This window comes from Perognathus longimembris, chromosome 16, assembly GCF_023159225.1.
Source record: "Perognathus longimembris pacificus isolate PPM17 chromosome 16, ASM2315922v1, whole genome shotgun sequence".
Classification (NCBI taxonomy): domain Eukaryota; kingdom Metazoa; phylum Chordata; class Mammalia; order Rodentia; family Heteromyidae; genus Perognathus; species Perognathus longimembris.
In genome coordinates, this window is record NC_063176.1 from 47,647,208 (window position 1) to 47,666,467 (window position 19,260).

A 19,260-nucleotide genomic window follows, 5' to 3' on the forward strand; every position below is an offset into this window, starting at 1 on the left:
AGTGCTCTGCCTGTTTTTGTACAGCTTGGGAGCTAAGAGTGAGTTCTTACATTTGAATTTGACGGGATGATCAGGAACTTAATTATGTGAAATTTTACCTTCTCCATCTCTTTTTTTTTTCAAATTTTTTTTATCAAACTGATGTACAGAGAGGTTACAGTTTCATACGTTAGGCATTGGATATATTTCTTGTACTGTTTGTTACCTTGTCCCTCATACCCCCCTCCCCCCTCCCCCTTACCCTCCCCCCCAGGTGTTCAGTTCACTTACACCAAACAGTTTTGCAAGTATTGCTTTTGTAGTTGTTTGTCTTTTTTTACCCTGTGTCTCTCAATTTTGGTATTCCCTTTCAATTTCCTAGTTCCAATACCAGTATACACGGTTTCCAATATACTCAGATAAGATTACAAAGATAGTGTAGGTACAACCACAGGAAAGTGATACAAGAACATCATCAATAATAGAAGCTACGGGGCTGGGGATATGGCCTAGTGGCAAGAGTGCCTGCCTCATATACATGAGGCCCTGGGTTCGATTCCCCAGCACCACATATACAGAAAATGGCCAGAAGTGGTGCTGTGGCTCAAGAGGCAGAGTGCTAGCCTTGAGCAAAAAGAAGCCAGGGACAGTGCTCAGGCCCTGAGTCCAAGCCCCAGGGCTGGCCCCCCCCCAAAAAAAAGAAATAAAAAAAAATAGAAGCTACAGATACACATGGGATTTTGAAAGTAGTTACAACTGTGATATAACAATTGTCTCCATAACATGGAGTTCATTTCACTTAGCATCATCTTATGTGTTCATAAGGCTATAGCTATTGGGCCTTGTGATGCTCTGCTATGACTTGCCTAAACCTGTACTAATTATTCCCAATAAGGGAGACCATAGAGTCCATGTTTCTTTGGGTCTGGCTCACTTCACTTAGTATAATTTTTTCCAAGTCCTTCCATTTCCTTACAAATGGGACAATGTCATTCTTTCTGATAGAGGCATAAAATTCCATTGTGTATATGTACCACATTTTCCTGATCCATTCGTCTACTGAGGGGCATCTGGGTTGGTTCCAGATTCTAGCTATGACAAATTGTACTGCGATGAACACTGTTGTGCTGGTGGCATTACTGTGATTTTGTTTGTGTTCTTTTGGATAGATACCCAAAAGTGGGGCTGCTGGGTCATAGGGGCGTTCTGTATTTAGCCTTCTGAGGAATCTCCATACTGCTTGCCAGAGTGGCTGAACCAGTTTATATTCCCACCAACAATGAAGTAGGGTTCTCTTTTGGCCACATCCCCTCCAACAATTGTTATTGTTAGTTTTCTTGATATATGACATTCTTACTGGGATAAGATGAAATCTCAATGTTGTTTTGATTTGCATTTCTTTTATGGCCAGTGATGTACAGCATTTTTTCATATGTCTCCTGGCTGTTCTCATTTTCTCATCAGAGAAGTCTCTTTGTAAGTCTTTAGCCCACTTGATGAGGGGGCTTTTGGTTCTTTGCGGTTTTGTTTTGGAAGAGGGTAATTTTTTTAGTTCTGCATATATTTTAGATATGAGGCCTTTGTCCGTTGAATGGCCGGTAAAGATCTTCTCCCAGTCTGTGGGCTTTCTGTTTATCTTGCGAGCTATGTCCTTTGCCGTGCAGAAGCTCTGCAGTTTGATGCAGTCCCATTTGTCCAACCTTTCTTTGATTTGTAGCCTTTCTGGTCTTTGTTAAGGAAGTTCCGTCCTGTGTCAAGGAGCCCAAGTGTTTCTCCTACTCCTTCCTTTAGTGTTTTCAGGGTGTCTGTTTTGATTTCGAGGTCTTTAATCCATTTGGAATTGATTTTGGTGCAGGGTGATATATAAGGATCTAGTTTTAGTTTGTTGCATGTGTTGAGCCAGTTTTGCCAGCACCATTTGTTAAAGAGGCTATCTTTCTTCCATACTATTGTTTTAGTTCCTTTATCAAAGATTAAGTAGGTGTAGTTCTGTGGGTTCATTTCTGGGTCTTCAATTCTGTTCCATTGGTCTTCAGGCCTGTTCCGGTGCCAATACCAAGCTGTTTTTATTACTATAGCTTCCTAATACAGCTTGAAGTTGGGTATTGTAATTCCTCCAGCACTGTTCTTTCTGCTTAGGATTGTTTTTGCTATTCTAGGTCTTAAAGCCCTGGAAAAACTGGGATTCCAGGGAACATTCCTGAATATAATCAAGGCAGTTTATGACAAACCAACAGCAAGCATAACTCTAAATGTGGAAAAACTAAAGCCATTCCCTTTAAAATCAGGAACAAGGCAGGGATGTCCACTGTCTCCCCTGCTCTTCAACATAGTACTAAAATTCCTAGCCAGAGCAATTAGGCAAGAAGAAAATATAAAGGGTATCCAAATAGGAAAAGATGAAGTTAAACTTTCTCTCTTCGCAGATGACATGATCCTATTCCTAAAGAATCCCATAGACTCTATCCCCAAGCTACTAGAGCTGATCCAAAACTTTGGCAAAGTTGCAGGATATGAAATAAACCTTCAAAAATCAACGGCCTTTCTCTATGCTAACGACCCAAAGACCGAGGCTGAAATCAGGAAAGCAACTCCTTTTGCAATAGCCCCCCAAAACATAAAATACCTAGGAATAACCGTAACCACAGAAGTGAAATACCTCTTTGATGAGAACTTTAAAACCTTGAAAAACGAAATTAAGTCAGAACTAAGGAAATGGAAAAACCTCCCATGCTTCTGGATTGGGAGGATTAATATAATCAAAATGGCAATATTGCCAAAGGCTATTTACAAATTCAATGCAATGCCCATTAATATCCCAACACCATTTTTTAATGAAATAGAGGAAGCAATACAGAAATTCATATGGAACAATAAAAGACCTCCATCTCTTCACTAAAAGAAATTATATTCTCTTTAGCTGATCACTTTACTCAATTAAAAAAATAAAATTGTAGCACTTGTTAAAATGGTAGGGAAGAGTTGAGTCAAGGCTGTTGTCCTGGGTGTTAGGACTAGGGCAATGGGGAGGGGGTCTGGCTCCACTCCATTGGAACTACCTGGTGGGGGGGGGGCGGTTAAAGCCCAAAGAGGGTGGTGAGGACAGGGGCTGCTGGATGGAAAATGACTAAGAAGAGGGTTCTTACTGAAGGCAGGTCAAGGTGCTAGATGGGGGTGGGGAGGATGAAGATTCTGATCCCATTTGGGGAGTGATCCAGTTGTTGAGTTTCTCTAAATTGCAATCTATGGATTAAGAAATTTGAGCTTAAGGCTGAGGCCTTCTCATGTGCAAGGCTCAGAGGAACCTGAGTGGTATTTGACTTTAAAAAAGTCATACTTTATTGTTATTAGTAGTAGTAATAGTCAGCAGCAGAAGCGGCAGCAGCAGTAGTATACTAGTAGTAGTAGTAGTAGTAGTAGTAGTAGTAGTAGTGGTGGTAGTTTTGACAATAAAGACTATGGAAGTTTCCCCTTTATTAAGTAAAAACCTATGTAATATATTCGTCTAGATCTTACCTCTTGACTTTTCTAGAAGGTTATTGACCTTCCCAAGTGAGTAATCACAGCCTTTGATTTAAACAGGAAGCTTTACCCCCAGAGTACTGTCTACAGTCAGAAATGGCTTATCTGCTTTTAGCCTTCCTCATTTTCCAATTTTTTTTCTTTTCTCCACATTGAACTTGGGCTGCTGCATGTGTCTGTGGATCCCTGACTGGCTGTTCCCCTTCCCCTTCTTTGCTTCCACCTTGTTCTTGAACACAGCAGTGTCCTTGCTATACTGACATCCAGTCTTGTGGGAATGTTCACTCGATGAGAGGACCCACTTTCCGTGTGCTTCCATTTCAGACCCACAGAACTGTGAATCAAGTCTCTGGTAACTTGTTTCCCAGCAGTAGAAAGTGATGGCAGACCTTTGCAAGGTTATCGCCAATGAAAAGGATTTCCCTCTTCCTTGTTTGCCCTTTAAATTTCTACTGTTTGTTAACTCCTCATGACGTAGTTCACACAGGTTGCCCCTAATATCTTACATCCAAACAGCACTTAAACACTCTATTCCCTGTGGATCTGTTATGTGTACTTCTTGCAGCACTTAGTACTGAGATTCATGTGCAATATTAGTCCTGAGGTCTGATTTTATACCCTAGGTGTCACTCCTAGTGCACTATAGTTACTCAAATGTATTCTGCGTTAATGAATAATTGGTACATCATCAAGAATTTCAGCTGAAAAATCAAAACTCAATCCTTAAGATCCTCAGTTTGGTCCCAGTAGGAAACTTTCAGTTTGATTAAAATGCCAGATAAACTCGCTTTTATATTCATAAATATTAAGTGCCAGGTGTACTTTAGTATATATAGATACCTTGAAGAATGGGCTGCCTCTTCTCATGGAGGTGGTGTGTAGTTCAGAAGATAAGAAAGAGTGGTAATAAACAATTTTTCATTTTTAGACATGTTGGAAAGATAACTGAAATGGCATTAGATCTTTTTGGTTTTTCTTAGTCAACCAAATGCTATTGAGTTTTATGCAAACTTGCTGTGGTGAATGTTGAAGCAGAATAAATAAGCTATTTCCTCTTAATGTATGGAAGTGCTAAATAGAGGATTCAAAATAATAAGGAACACACAGACCATTGTTTGGTAAATATTAGGCATTTGTTAAAAATGCTTGGGAACTTTCTAAGTTCCTTAATGAACTTATTCCTTATTTGTGGAGCTGAGGGAGACTGTACCTGGGTCATAACTGTTGTATTATTGTAATTACTCATGGCACCTCCTTTCTTTTAATCTCATGATAGGATAGTCATAATAGTATGTTACCTGTTGATATCTTTGATGTGATGTCTCCTTTTAAATAATTGTTCCCTTAGCCAAGATTGAAGTCAGACATACTGTTGTGTAGAACTTTGAGAAAACAGATTAAGTTCATATTGTTTGTTCTCCTGCACCTTGCCAAGCCTGTAGAAGGAAAGCTTTAAGAAAATATTTACCACTCTTTTCTGTGTAGATATTTTCTTTGTTATGGGATTGGGAAATTTTACTTTCATCTAAACAGGTACACATTGTTTACTTGAGATACATGATTACTCTTTATAAGTTTTCACAAACCAGACACATTTCCTCTTTGGTTTTGTCATTGTATGCTTACATTTATTATATGTTACTTCATTATTGTGAAATATACATATTTATCCCCCTTTTTTGTGGTACCAGGACTGGGGCTTGAACTCAGGACCTTGTAGTCTTGATTGGCTTTTTCCTGCTCATAGTTGACCTTTTATTACTTGAGCCTCACTTCTAGTTCTTGCTGGTTAATTGGAAATAAGAATCTCATGGATTTGTCTACCAGGACTGGCTCAAAACTTTGATCTTAAGATCTCAGCCTCCTGAGTAACTAGGATCCACTTGTGCCTGTTCATCTTGAATATTTGTAAGTGTACATTTCTGTAACATGAAAGACAGTCTCAGTATTTTGTAACCCCAAATCATTCCATTGTCCCCCACATAAAACCCTTTACTCACTAAATAATCAATTCTCATTCCTTATCTCCAGTTGTAAGTAACCTTGATTTTTTTGTAGACATTTATTTCTTTATTGCTTCTGTTCTAAAGTATTTTCTCCCCTTGTAACTCCTCTTATTTGTGTATATGTAATAACCATGTCATATTGCCACGCCCCACTGCAGAGCGTAAAAGGGGATCCCACCCCACGTTGAGGGGACCAGAACCTCCCTTCCCCTAATGCAGGTGGCTGGGGGATATAAGAAGGCAGGATTTCTGGGAGCAGAGGGAAGAGGCCCAGAGAAAGCAAGGCATCAAGGAGGTGCCTTGTGGAGCTGAGGTTGGGTCTGTTGACCAAGGAGGCCTGAGCCCTGGGCCTGAGGACAGCAGAGGCAAGCAGCCCCGACAAGCAGCACAGGGAGGCCTGAATTCGGGCCTGCAGAGAATGGAGGCAGGGCCCGCCTGGCTCTGGGCCGGAAGAGAGGAGAGGCCCGTGGAGAGCCACGTGGAGCCAAGTGGAGGCTCTGTGAGAGAGAGAGGCCTGTGGAGAACAAGAAGCCTGTAGAGAGAGGCCTTGTGGACAGGAGAAGCCTGTGAAAAGGAAGAAAGGAAAGAACCTCGCCCCCTGGAGGCTGCAGCTGCTCCTGGCTCTAGGGTAGCCCGGGCAGTTGCAAACTGACTAATAAAACTCATCTGTCCCCTTTAACAGTGCTCAGTGGATTTTCTCGCTCCCCAGAATACAACATATATGCTAGGCTTTCTCATGATTTGTTTAGTCTAAGTGGTAACACCCTTCATTGTACTTACAAAAAATCAAGTCATGGTTTTACTAGCATTTTTGCTTCTGTGTGCTGTTAGTGTTCAAGGTGGAGCCACCTATTTGTGTTTCTATCTAGTGCTGTGTCCCCTGTGATAGTTCTGTGTCATGAGAGCAGACTTGCCTTCTTTATTCTCTGGTCTGGTGACTCAAGTCCAGAGGTTTCTTTGGTGACACGCCTCACCCCACACCCCCTTCTTGGAACAGAGGAGAACTTGTGTGTGTTGGGGGGCTGGTGCAGTGGTGGTCCAGCCCTTGGCAGCTGCAGCTGGAGTTACTAGCACCACTCACCTGCCAAATTATATGATGTTAGACACCATTAAGACGCCAAGATAATTGACACAGAGAACATTTAGAGGTGGGGGGGGCGGTCAAAGTTCACATTTATCTTTGTAGCTTATTTTAAATAAACGGGGTGGTTGGCAAAGACAGAAGAACACTGCAGATACATTGATATTCTGTTTTTAAATGATTGGGTGGTGTGGCCAAGAACCTGGCAGGAGCAAAGGCCCAGCCGGGAAGGAAACATTTCAGGTGTACAGGACATAGTTAATGGTGTTGCACGCATAGACATTGTCCAGGGAGAAGGCAGGGACTAGGAAAGTGACTCCAAACAAAGCGTTGATTAGGCTCTACAGTCTGGGAACTCAGCCAGGTGTTCTCTTCCTCAGCAGCTCCCCCAGGCTTGGTGGCTGGGTGTGGACCAGGATGGAGATGGCGCGTGAAGTCATTGAGGCTCAAGACTGTTGAAGTTTGGTCCACTTTAACTAGCAGCTATTTCTGTTTAATAGGCACTAGTGTGTTTATTAAGAGTATTATTAATTCTCTTAAGGGAATTTTATTCTTGCTTTCTATTCCTCCCCACCCTCCCTCCTTTCTTTGCCTTCTCTTCCTTCCCTCCTCTCCTCCCTTCTCTCTCCTCTCTCACCTCCCTCCCTCCCTCCCTCCCTCCCTCCCTCCCTCCCTCCCTCCCTCCCTCCCTCCCTCCCTCCCTCCCTCCCTCCCTCCCTTCCCTATACTGGATTAGATGCACTAGAAACCAAGGCTATCATCCAGAGAATCTCTTAGGGGAGGTGGACCTGTCATTTTAGGGAATGACTCTGTTATGACCCCCTAAATAAATATGCTTTGAGCTACTTTTGTGTACTTTTTTGTTAAGGCATCAGTAGCAGAAATGTAGAAATACAATCTGACCCAGGACAGGGCTGACAGAGGAGAAGGTGCTCTGGAGGTGTGAGCGGAGCACAGGGTGTGCTGTGTGCACCAAGGCAGGTGGGATCAGAATGCTGGTGAAACCTGCAGCAATGGAACTCTTCCCCCCCCCCCCCCGAAAAAAAAAAAAAGGAATGGATCCACTAGAAAAATACATTCTTAACAGCCTGGAAGATTGCCAAGAATCAAAACTATAGGGAGTGGCCAGAAAAGTGGGTTGAGGTGAGTGCTCAGCCAGGAATTAATGATCTTGAAACAGATGCTGCTGTCTGATCTGTTTGCCTACTGGGGTTGGTGGTCTGGTTTGCCTCTGGCTTAGTACTAAACAGATGGGGAAGTTTGCCAAGACCAAACAATGGATAGGTAGCAGGAAGAAGTTCTCTGGCATGTACTCATCCTGTGTCTCTGTCTCCTGTTAGGAGACTTTAGAGATTTCTAAACTTTTGCATCTGTAGAGGTACAGTTTGTTTTGTTATCCGACAGAATCAGCCAGCATCAAGTCAACCTAGCAGAATGATTGGCATAAAGCTAACTGACCCAGCAAAGTTCTAGCTCATCATCTTCAATGGAATAACGATCCATAAGGCTAAGAAGAGTTCATGGGAAAGGATGAGGAAAGGAGTTCTGAGCGGGTTCCCTGTGGGTGTGTAATGTTACAAAGAGTTGGCTCCTATCAGTAGATGGGATGTGAAGGGCAAAATGGAAACAACTCAGGACCTAGAAAATTAGTGGTCTGGAAAATTGAGCAGAGGATTTATTTAAAAATTCAGAGCAGAAGGATTAAGATGAGAATTAAGAAATGTGAAAATAGATCACGTATCAAATAGGAACAGATGAAGCAGTAAAAAAGCAGGCTGGGAATTTTTTTTGACTCAGATACCATCAGGGAGCCTGAGAGGATACATAATTACTCCTAAGAGCTAGTTTCTCTAAATGTGTGGATTTCTTTGTCTTGCACTTTGAATAGCCACTTCTTTAGGCCTCTCTTGTCTACTGCAACCCTCTCATTTAGAGTTTTTTGGAATCTCTTATTAATCAGCTAGGATCCAAATGGTAGGATTTTTAACAACAAAACCTTTTCCAATTTGTTTTTCTTTATGCAGGTTAATTCAAGTCATGGATTAGGAACCTGTTTGTATTTTTACCCATATTCCCCTATATTTTCTATTGCTAACATTTTACTCCTTATTCAGTTGTTTCTTCTGTCTTACCTAGGCAAAATAAAAGACATTTTAAATCACTCCAAAATGTTACATTGTCTTTTTTTCCACCTTTTTATACAAATGATCTTGACCTTTTCTTTAAGATCTTTGGCCATGATAATATAATTTGGATGGCTCAGAATTATTAAGACATTTTTGACATCTTTTACTGAGTTCATTTAGCAAGTTTTCTCCCTCATCTCTCTTTAGTGTTCTCCCACATTTAAATTAATCATGCTCACTAAAAGTTTAAGTATTTCTCTTACAGAGGTAGTTAGCCCTCTACTTAGAGATGTTTGCAACTCCAATGGAAGTTCTCAACGCTTCACAAAAAGGACTTTCTGGCCTCACTGAAATGTTAAATTTGGGACATTTGCTAAAATTTCTGTACTTTTCATTACTCTGATGCATATACAGTATCTAGTCTCCTTTCACATAGCTTTGTATTTTGATATTGTTGTAATAATCTGGGGGGGGGGTGGCAAGAAACCCCACCCCATATTGTCATTATTGCCACGCCCCACTGCTGAACATAAAAGGGGATCCCGCCCCACGTTGAGGGGACCGGAACCACCACCTCCAGACTGCAGGCAGCTGGGGGATATAAGAGTGCAGGATTTCTGGGAGAAAGAGAAGAGGCCCAGAGAAAGCAAGGAGCCAGGAGATGCCTCGTGGATCTGAGCGGCGCCTGGGTTCCCTTCAGACCTGAGGGGAGCCCGGGCCTCTGGATGGAGGAGGCACGAGCCCTGGGCCTGTAGTGCACAAAGGCCTGACCCGGTCCTGCAGACGGAGGAGGCCCGAGTAGGGACCAGTAGCAGAGAGAGGCCCAAGTCTGGATGAGTGGCCGTGGGAGGCCCAAGTCGGGGCATGCAGAGAATGGAGGCTGGAGCGACCTAGCTCTGGGCTGGAAGAGAGGAGAGTCTCGCCTGCAGAGCTGAGGCCTGCTGAGAGCTAGAGGCCTGAGGAGAGCAGACAGAGTGGAGCAGAGGAGAGCTGAACTGAGCCTAGCCAGGCCTGCAGAGGGGTGGAGCAGAGCCGAGCTGCTCGGAGCAGTGGAGCGGAGCTGAGCTTGAGGCCTGCGAAGGAGCCTGCAGCCTTAAGACTGTAGGGAAGTCCAAAGCCTGAGGCCTGTGAGGAGCCTGGTGTTTGTCGAAGGAGCAAGAGACGGTGCCAGCGGAGGCCTGTGGAGCGTCGAGGCCTGCGGAGAGCCACGTGGAAATTGGAGGCGCTAGGAGAATTCAGGCCTATGGAGAAAAGAGGGCTGTGGAGAACAAGAGGCCTGTGGACAGGAGAAGCCTGGAAAGGAAGAAAGGAAAGAAACTCGCCCCCTGGAGGCTGCAACTGCTCCTAGCTCTGCGGTAGCCTGAGGCAAGGCAGTTGCAAACTGTCTAATAAAACTCACTTGTCACCCAAATGGTGCTTGGTGGATTTTCTCGCTCCCCAGAATACAACATTGTGTCACAGTGAAACCTAAATGTATAATCATTACTCCAAATTTTAGGATCCAGATGTAAAATGTTCAACAGTATTAACTACTTGTAAGTTCATTTCTACTTTTCCCCAACAATTAGATATTTCCTGTGGTAAAATTAGGTGTTTCTTCCTTAAGAAGGGCTAAAATGTGGGGGAAAGTATGTTAGCGCACTGCATTGCAACAAGACAAGAAGGAAAATTAGACATTTTGATCGATTTTAGAGAGGATGAACTGGTACCTGAGACACATACTTCCCTATGCCACTAGGGGCCGGTAAATTACAGGTGCTATCTCTGTACTCTTCAGGGAAGAATCTTTGAGCATAGTAATTTAAGCACAGCCATATTCTTTTTCATTTATTTGCTTTCCAGTTTTATTAACATACATTAGTAGTACACAGGTGTTTCGCTGTGATGTCATTCATATACTGAACAAATGTTGTGAGCACCTCATCGGTTGGTCTCTGAGAAACACAGGAGCTAGATAGAATTACAAGATACTCACTGACTGGGGAAAATGACTGGAAAACAAAGGCAGAGGGAGCTGGAGGCAATGGAAGCCTTTAGACTTCTGTCTAAAGATATCTAACCTTTGTGGGAGGAGCAAGTGTTGAAGGACCTGGGCACAGAATGTTCTCAGATTCTCTTCTGACAACCAGCAAGGTAAGGCTAGGCCAGCCCAGTGAGAACTTGTGTCGCCCACAGCTGAGGATTCTCCACACATCTGGTCCATAACAAGAAAAGTCTCCTACTCCCATTTTACTCAGGCCAGCTTATTGTTTTTTTCAGGTAAATACAACTAAGGGCTAATTTCTAAGTTAATTCTTCCCAGCAAGTAAGAATAAGAGAATAACAATGAGTAATACAAATGAGGTATATTTGGCAAAGTACATTGTATACATGTAAATATCACGGTTAAGTCCCTTAGTACAATTAATTTATGCTAAATCATATATAATGTATTGTATATTAATTAGTAACATAATTATATTAATATATTCTGTTAATTTTTATTTATTATAAATATATATGTGATAGATAGCATAATTTGAATATATAAATGAACAAATATCTATCTATATTGGGGGCAGCCATCCTGGGGCTTAACATCAGGGCCTGGGCTTTTTCATTCTGTGCTAGCATTCTTACCACTTGAGCTACTCCCACTTCCAGATTTTTGATATGAACTGGATTTAAGAGTCTCGTGGACTTACTGCTCTGGCTAGCTTCGAACTGAGATCCTCAGATCTCAGACCTGCTGAGTACCTAGAATTACAAACATGAGCCACCAGCATCTGGCTATCAAACATTTTTTTCTTTCCCTTTATTGTCAAAATGAAATACAGAGGGGTTACAGTTTCATATGTAAGGCACTGAGTACATTTCTTGTTCAACTTGTTACCCCCTCAGTGAACTTTAAAAAAATTACGCAGAATGATAGAAACCAGTCAGCCACACAGGATCATCTGTTATAGGATTCTCTTCATGCAAGATATGCAGAATGAACAAATCCACAAAGAGAGAAAGAAGGTGATGGCCAAGGGGATGAGGGAAGGGGCTTGGTGGAAGCAGGGCTGGGGGCTGAGAATGCATGAGTGCTCCTGGGTGTAAGTTCATTTGTGTGATGAAAACTTTTTAACATTACACAAGCCTGGGACCAGCACACACAAAAAAATAAGAATCTAGTGAGGGGCTGGGAATGTGGCTTAGTGGTAGAGTGCTTGCTTGCCTAGCATGCATGAAGCCCTGGGTTCCATTCCTCAGCACCACACAAACAGGAAAAGCCAGCAGTGATGCTATAGCTCAAGTGGTAGAGTGCTATCCTTGAGCAAAAGAAGCCCAGGGACAGTACACAGGCCCTTAGTTCAAGCCCCAGGACTGGCAACACATACACACACACACACACACACACACACACACACACACACACGGAAGAATCTAGTGAGTCACATTGACTTCTGCAAGGATTGTCACTTGATTTTTTTTCCATAGGAAATGTTACTGACTTTTCTCTTGACTGGACAGATGAAGACATTCTAGATGATATACTTTAATTCGTGTGAATTAAGAAAATGTTCTGTTTTTCTTGACTCGCTTTAATTTGGAGAGAGAGAGAGAGAGAGAAAGAGGGGGAAGGGGCTTCTGTGTTTGTTAGGTTCTCTAGTATTTCATCCATGGCCTCAGCCCCTGCTACTTTTGAGTTGTTTCATGTAAGATATAAAACTTTATGAACAGGCCAGGCTTAGGACCCTGATCCTCCTACCTACACTTTCCTGCATAGCTGGGATTATTAACCTGCATCAACACATGGCCTTTTAGCTGAGATGGGAAGGTCTCACTCTTTGAGTTAGCCTTGAGCCATAACCCTCTTCATCTCAACCCCTAGAGTAACTGGAATTACAAGTGTGGACCACCAGGCCTGGCTCAACTCAATTTAAAAAAATTATTTTCATAACCCTTCTCCTGATTTGAAAGTACTCTGTTCAGGCAAGTATGTATTTTATGTACAATGTCTACCATGACCAAGTAAGATCAGAAAGTGTAGAGCTCTTTTCTGAGCTAACCAGAGAAAAAGTCCTGTTTCCTTTGTTTTTCCCCACCCCCCCACTTTAGTTTATTTCCTGTTGTCACTGTTATTGATTTTAGTACCCTGTGTCTCCCCACCCTCCACCCCCAGTCCTGGGGGTTGAACTCAGGGCTTGAGCACTGTCCCTGGCTTCTTTTAGCACTCTACTACTTGAGCCACAGCGCCACTTCTGGCTTTTTCTGTATATGTGGTGCTGAGGAATCGAACCCAGGGCTTCATGCATGCTAGCAAGCACTCTACCACTAGGCCACATTTCCAGCCCAGTACCCTGTGCCTTGTATATACATTTTTCTGATTTGGGGAAGGGAAGGGGAATAACAAAATGGTGAGACAAAGGATGAAACAATGCAACAGTGATACTCACAAGACACTATGTTAGAAGTGAACTTTACAACTTGGGGGGAGGGATGGAGAGGGGGGAGTGGAGGGAAAGTGGGAGAAAATGTGACAGGGGGTAACACTTTTCAACAGGAAATGTACTCATTACCTTGCCTATGTAACTGTAACCCCTATGTACATCACCTTTACGATAAAAAAAAAACATATATTCAGAAAAAGAAAAAAACCTGTTAGTGAATATCAGTGGGGACAAAACACTTTTAAAATGTCATTTTTACTCCTTTTCTCATCTAAGTGTGGCATCTAAATCTGACTGCTGTACAGTTGTTTCTGTGAGTCTCAAGTCTGACTACCTCTTCAGATGAACTCTGTGTATCATTCCCCTCCCTCTAAGGACACATCTCTGAATGTAGGATCCACTGTAATCCAGCATGATTTTTATCTCCAGATCCTTAATTATGTCTGCAGACATCAATGATCACTCACCATTTTGCTAAGTGAGCTGCACTTCACAGTGCTCTGTGTGTGTTGGGGGGTGGTGGGCTGGGTGTGTGTTTGGGATATACCTGTCCTGCCACTAAAACCATTCTTCCCACTATAACCATGCTTCTTACTGCAGTAGTCCTGACTGTTCCTTCCAGCAGATGATACCAAGAATTACATTCTTGGGTAGAGATGTAGCCCTGGGTTCCGTTCTCGGTACTTAAAAATACATACATATATACACATACATGTTAAAGTATATAACATACATGTATGTTAAAGAATTACATTACTCATACTGACCCGAATAGTTTGTAGTCCTGAGATATATTTTTCAAATTTGCCTTTAAAAGTTATATTACTTTGTGACTTTGAGCATACAGGGTGTAGTTTCTCTCAACAGATTTTAGGGGTTCTGTTCCATTCTTGGACTTAGAATTTGTGAGAAAAGCTATACTTCCATTTTCCCTAAGAAGTCTACCGTAAGTCCTCCTTTCATAGTTCAGTGTATGTGACACATTGAACTACCTCAGTACTGTGTTAAGTGTTGGTGGACCTCTGACTTCTGAGCTCCAGCATCCTCCTGAGTTGAGTATAGATCATGTGTTGTTAACATTATTAGTATAGATCGGAAGTGAGTATTTATAAGCTTTACAACTTGGGCCAAGTTTTATGTTTTTCATTGAGTTACCTCTGAGGCAGTTTGAAATTTCAAATATGTCAGCAAAAATATTGATTATGAATGGGTTTTAGGTTTATAATGATCTATGATATTATGCATTTTCAAGTTCCACAGTGCCCCCATTTCAAAAATTGAGTATAAAAGCTGTCTGCAGAGTAGATTTATTTACACTGATCCTGTTTTCCTGCATGAAATCCTTAAACACATCCAGTAATGTAGAGACAGAATATATTAACTTGAGGTTATAAACTATATTTTTAAGGTTACAGTTACAACTTTTTAAGTGTGATGAAATGTCTTCCTTTTCACTCTCCTCAATAAAATCTATCATTTATTGTACCAAAGGCTTTATGACTGAGCAAGTGGCAGTTGCCTTGTTGGAGCAGTACTGAGTGAATGATGTACCAGCACCTAGGCAGGCCTCTCTACACACTCCTTCTGTATTGGGCTTTCATTCCACACTCAGCAATGGAGTCCTAAAATCTCTGAGCTCGGGGGTATGTGTATTTTACTTTAGTCTCCATGTTTTTGACTTATTGGTGGTGAGTTTCCCATCACTGTGAAGATCTCAGCAACTTTACATATTAAACTATGAGTCATTGTAAAAAAAAAAAAAACTTAAGAAAGATATTGGAAGGGAACTTGGTAATTCTTCTAATCTCCTCCTCTTTCCACCCTCCCTTCTCCCTCATCTTAAAGTCTGGGTTGAATCTTTGTGCTTTGAATTTGAGCTCCACTGTTCTCTGAGACTTCTGATCACTATGTGAACAATACTTTAGATTCAAGAAAATAAATGTAGCCCTTCAAGTATTCTTTCCTCCAGTTTTTGTTCCTTAGATTATAAGTACACTGAAATCTAATTCAATTTTAAGGCATATTTCTATTAGCATAGTTATTACATCTCTTATCAGGAGGAAAATGAAAACAAGAGTTTTATTCTAGATGTTTCCAAAAGTTACTGTGAAGATGACCAAGAAACAAGTCAGTGGAACCTCACTAAAATAGTGAGATAGTGACCATCTTGGCCTGTCTTCACAGTCTTTGTTTTGTCTGTGCATAGATTCTCTTCAGTAGGTGGAATAAGTTTTGCTGTTTGGTTTTTTTTTTTTTTCATTGATGGGCAGCATTTCTCTTTTCTCCAGGTTTTCTTTAAAAGATTCCTTTTTTTTTAATAGATGCACAAAGTTGTATGGTTGAGAGGCAGGGTAATTTAATTCTCTGAGTACTGCCTTCTTTGGTGGTGTGAGTTCTTGTCTGTTTTGTAGATCGTGTTGAGATGCAGGAGTTGGATGCACACATTTCCTTTTTGTAATGTGGTGACTGAGTGGGCCAGAGTGGGGAGAGAGGCTGTGGATGTATACACAGCTTCACGCAGAGATCAGGCTCCTCTCACCCTGGTGGCCACGTGCGGGTCTCAGTTTGCTTTCCCTGAACCTGTGATTAGGAAAAATGCTGTTGTATCTTACATGGCATTTTTTTAAAAATCACTTACTTACTTGGTCTTAATAATCTAAACTGTATCCTTGATTCACTAACAGCTTTGGCAAAGGGGCAGAACAAACAGTGAGAGACTTTAATTGCAAGCTATGCTTTCAGTTCATGAATATTGAAGAAGGATATGTTCCTTGGAACCAAAGAAACAATTTAAACCATAATGGCTTCTAACTGGGTGTGTCTCTTAATGTTTGTGAGGTAGATGAGATTCTTCCCATGCTATGAATGGAGGAGCTCTGTTACTCAGAGCTGGTGGGATTTGCTTATGGCCAACATAACTTGAAAGTGATTAATGGAGCTGACCCAAATTCAGGCAGGTTTGATTTTATTTTAGGAGTTCTCAATCCGCGCCCCCCCGCAAATGCTTTGGTATATTATATTTAGTGTATTAATCTCATAGAATGAGATTTAGTTTTAGAAATTCTTACATTAAAAAAATACCCTAATGTTAACAGTCCATTTTTATTTGCTTTAAGTAAAAGAAAAAATCAGCCTCCTCCTCAACACCGCCCCCCCCCGCCACCCCAAGCAACCAAGGGCATATTACCCAACTGACTTAAGTGATTTGTCCTACTGAGCTTCTTCTCCAGCTCAAGAGTTTTATTTATTTTTTTTTTAGAGAAAACAAAAGTGCTAATCTTGTGAAGGCTATTCCTGAAAGTTCACTAACACCATTCGTGGCGTGAGTGCATGTAGGAAGGAGAAATGCTCCTGGCAGACAAGGAAGGGTGCACTGTGAGGAGTCCAGGGCGAAAAAGATCGCAGCATGTAGAATGGAACAGGCCTCGGTTCACATTCTGCCCCCGCCATGTGCTACTGTGCTCAGGGCTGGTTACTTACTCTTGCCTTACGTTTGTCATTTTCCTTCCCCCATTGTCACCTTGCTGGTGGAAACTCCTCATTGACACTCAGGGTGCAGCAGGGACTTGACGGTCCAGCCTGCTGAGGAAGCAAGCTGATCCCTGTCGTTTCCTCTCACAAAGGCCTGCCTGGGGTTTAAGCCCCACGGTCACTTTTTAGAATCCGTTTTTGCCTCTAGTTTATTTTTTAGTGGACATTCTTTTAGTAGTTGAGCTAGAATGTGATATAGCCTTCTGTGTCTCCTGACACATGAACAGGTTTGTGTGTTAAATTATAAATAACAGCCAGCATTATTGAAATGACATCTAGAAGATACTTTATTTCTTTATAAGGTTAGTATTTTATGGCTCGCATACATATAATGCATTTTTCTATTAACTCTCCAATTCTACTAAATAAGTATTCAGCTTATGGAAGTTGATGGATTCTATAAATGTACAGCCATTCTATTTCTCTGTGTTGGACTTGAAGCTCTGTCTGCTGACTACTTTGCCCTTTTTATAAGTTTTTGGCTAAGTGTGACAGGAATGATCAAAGATGTGACAAGACATATGAGTTATTTGGGGGAAGGGGGAGCTCCTGTTCTCTAAGCCATCTAAAAAATTCTGGGTAATAAATTGTTTCTGAGAATCCCTCATCGGCTTCCACATAACGAGCTAAATTACTTTGATATTGATGGTGTATACCAGACAACTTATATTTTTTCTTGTCATTTTTAGGATTCTGAGTAACAATAAAATATCAGAGCTGAAGAACGGTTCATTTTCTGGGTTAAGTCTCCTTGAAAGATTGTAAGTATTCTTTCATGATCATTTCTTCTTCTTTTACTTAATACATTTTTCACTGTACACATATTGTTAAACCCTCAACTACTCAAAAGAGAGTTTTTTGCCAAAATTTGTTAGACAAAATGTTAGGCGTCGAGTTTTGAAAAATAAGTCATTGTGGCAGAGGTCAACAAATGTCCTATAAAGGGTCAGGTAGTAAATTTAGGCTTTGTGGCAGTGTGGTCAGTCACAGTGAGGCAGCCCTGCCACTGAAGTGTGAAAGCAGTCACGGACAATAAATATTACCCAAAGTTGGAATATGCCAGTATAGTGAGAACAAGCACATCAGCATGGATGTTTTCTAATAAAGCTTTATTTTTCAAAACCAGCTATAGGACATAATCGACTGATTACTGGCTTAAACGGTAGAGCATGTTTTAAAATTCTGAATGGTAAAACGGTGTGTATCTTACAGGTAAACAGAAGAAATACATGTCAAGGGACAAAGCTTTTTTTATGCTTTACATTTTATTCAGCTGTCTACAAACATACTAGTAGATTTTTGCCTAATTAAATCTAGTTTTCATGATATCCAATACAAACAGTGATTCTGGTGAATTTTGGGAGACAGATATGTAATTTGCTTGTTTTCTGCATGTTCCTCCAGGATTCTCTTTTGCACTGTCTTACTACTTACACCTTAGGATAAAATTTCAGCCACACCTTCATTTCTGTGAAGTTACAGACAGGTCTCACTTTTCTTCTCTTCCCCCTGCCTCACTCTTTTTCCTCTGCTTGCTTGGCTCTGCCTTGGCCATTTCACCAAGGGGCTTCTGCTTTCAGACCTCACACTATTTTCTTGCTTAGGCTGCTGATGTGTTACGGAATCACCAAACACTGTGAGCTCTTTATCCTTTATATCCCTGTGGTTTCATTTACATCAGCTGCCTGTAAGTTAGGTTATATGTATGTGCTTGTACGCATATGCATATACAGCACCTGCACCCACACTTACATGTCTATGCATGCACTTAGTATGTACTTATGCACAGGTGTATGTGCAGAAACACATGGCATCCTCTCTTTGCATGGCAGTAATTGGTTCTCAGATTTCTTTTTTTTGGTGTGCATTGTCATAGTCTGCACAGTACATGAGCCTCAGAGGCTGCATCCTTGCCTGCAGGCCTGACAGCACTCAGAGCACCATGTCCTTTGTACCATTGCCTGGCTGCTGCTGAGGAATGGATATTTGGAACAGTTGGGTTGAGTTGAATTGTACCAGAGGCATCGAGAAAGGAATTTCTTCCCTGTACAGTGAAGTACCTCTGGTATAGAAATTGTCCTTGCTAACTGAGTAGGGCTGGCAGATTAGAGACTGGAGTGAGAGGATTACACATATGACACAGACAGGGGTTCTGGGAGAACCCTGCCAGAGCTGTCTGTCCCTGGCAATGTTAGCATATGGCAGGCATTGAGTTCCCATTGGGTTTTCAGTTCTTGTAAAGAATGGTTACTGAGTGATAACCTCACATGCAGCACATTGTATGATATCTGTTAGGTGCCAAGTTGACAGTCAAAAGAGATCTGTGTGGCCTTCCCTGGATGGGCACTCCTGGGGTCATAAGTGGCCTCTACTGTATGCAGAAACCCACTTTGTTGTTGGCTCTTAGGCTTGATATGGTGGATTATAGTTATTATAGACATTGTAGCCATGTGGCTGATGGTGTGTGCTGTGGTGTATTACCACCCTTCTTATAGTTACTTGTTAGTTTCCTTTATCTTTGACCTGATTGTCAGCCTTTTGTTGTTAATAAAGCTCCGAACATGGTGGAAACAAATTAGGTTGCTGTTGTGGGTGGTATT

General features: G+C 41.7%; 1 protein-coding gene across 1 annotated transcript in view; it reads left to right on the forward strand.

The window, feature by feature from the left end:
* The window catches only part of Adgra3 (adhesion G protein-coupled receptor A3), a 102,384-nt gene that overhangs the window by 18,971 nt on the left and 64,153 nt on the right, over positions 1 to 19,260 (forward strand). Inside the window, exon 2 of the mRNA XM_048363860.1 lies at positions 17,350 to 17,421. Coding sequence (XP_048219817.1) covers positions 17,350 to 17,421 — 72 coding nt within the window. The remainder of the gene's footprint in view (positions 1 to 17,349; positions 17,422 to 19,260) is intronic.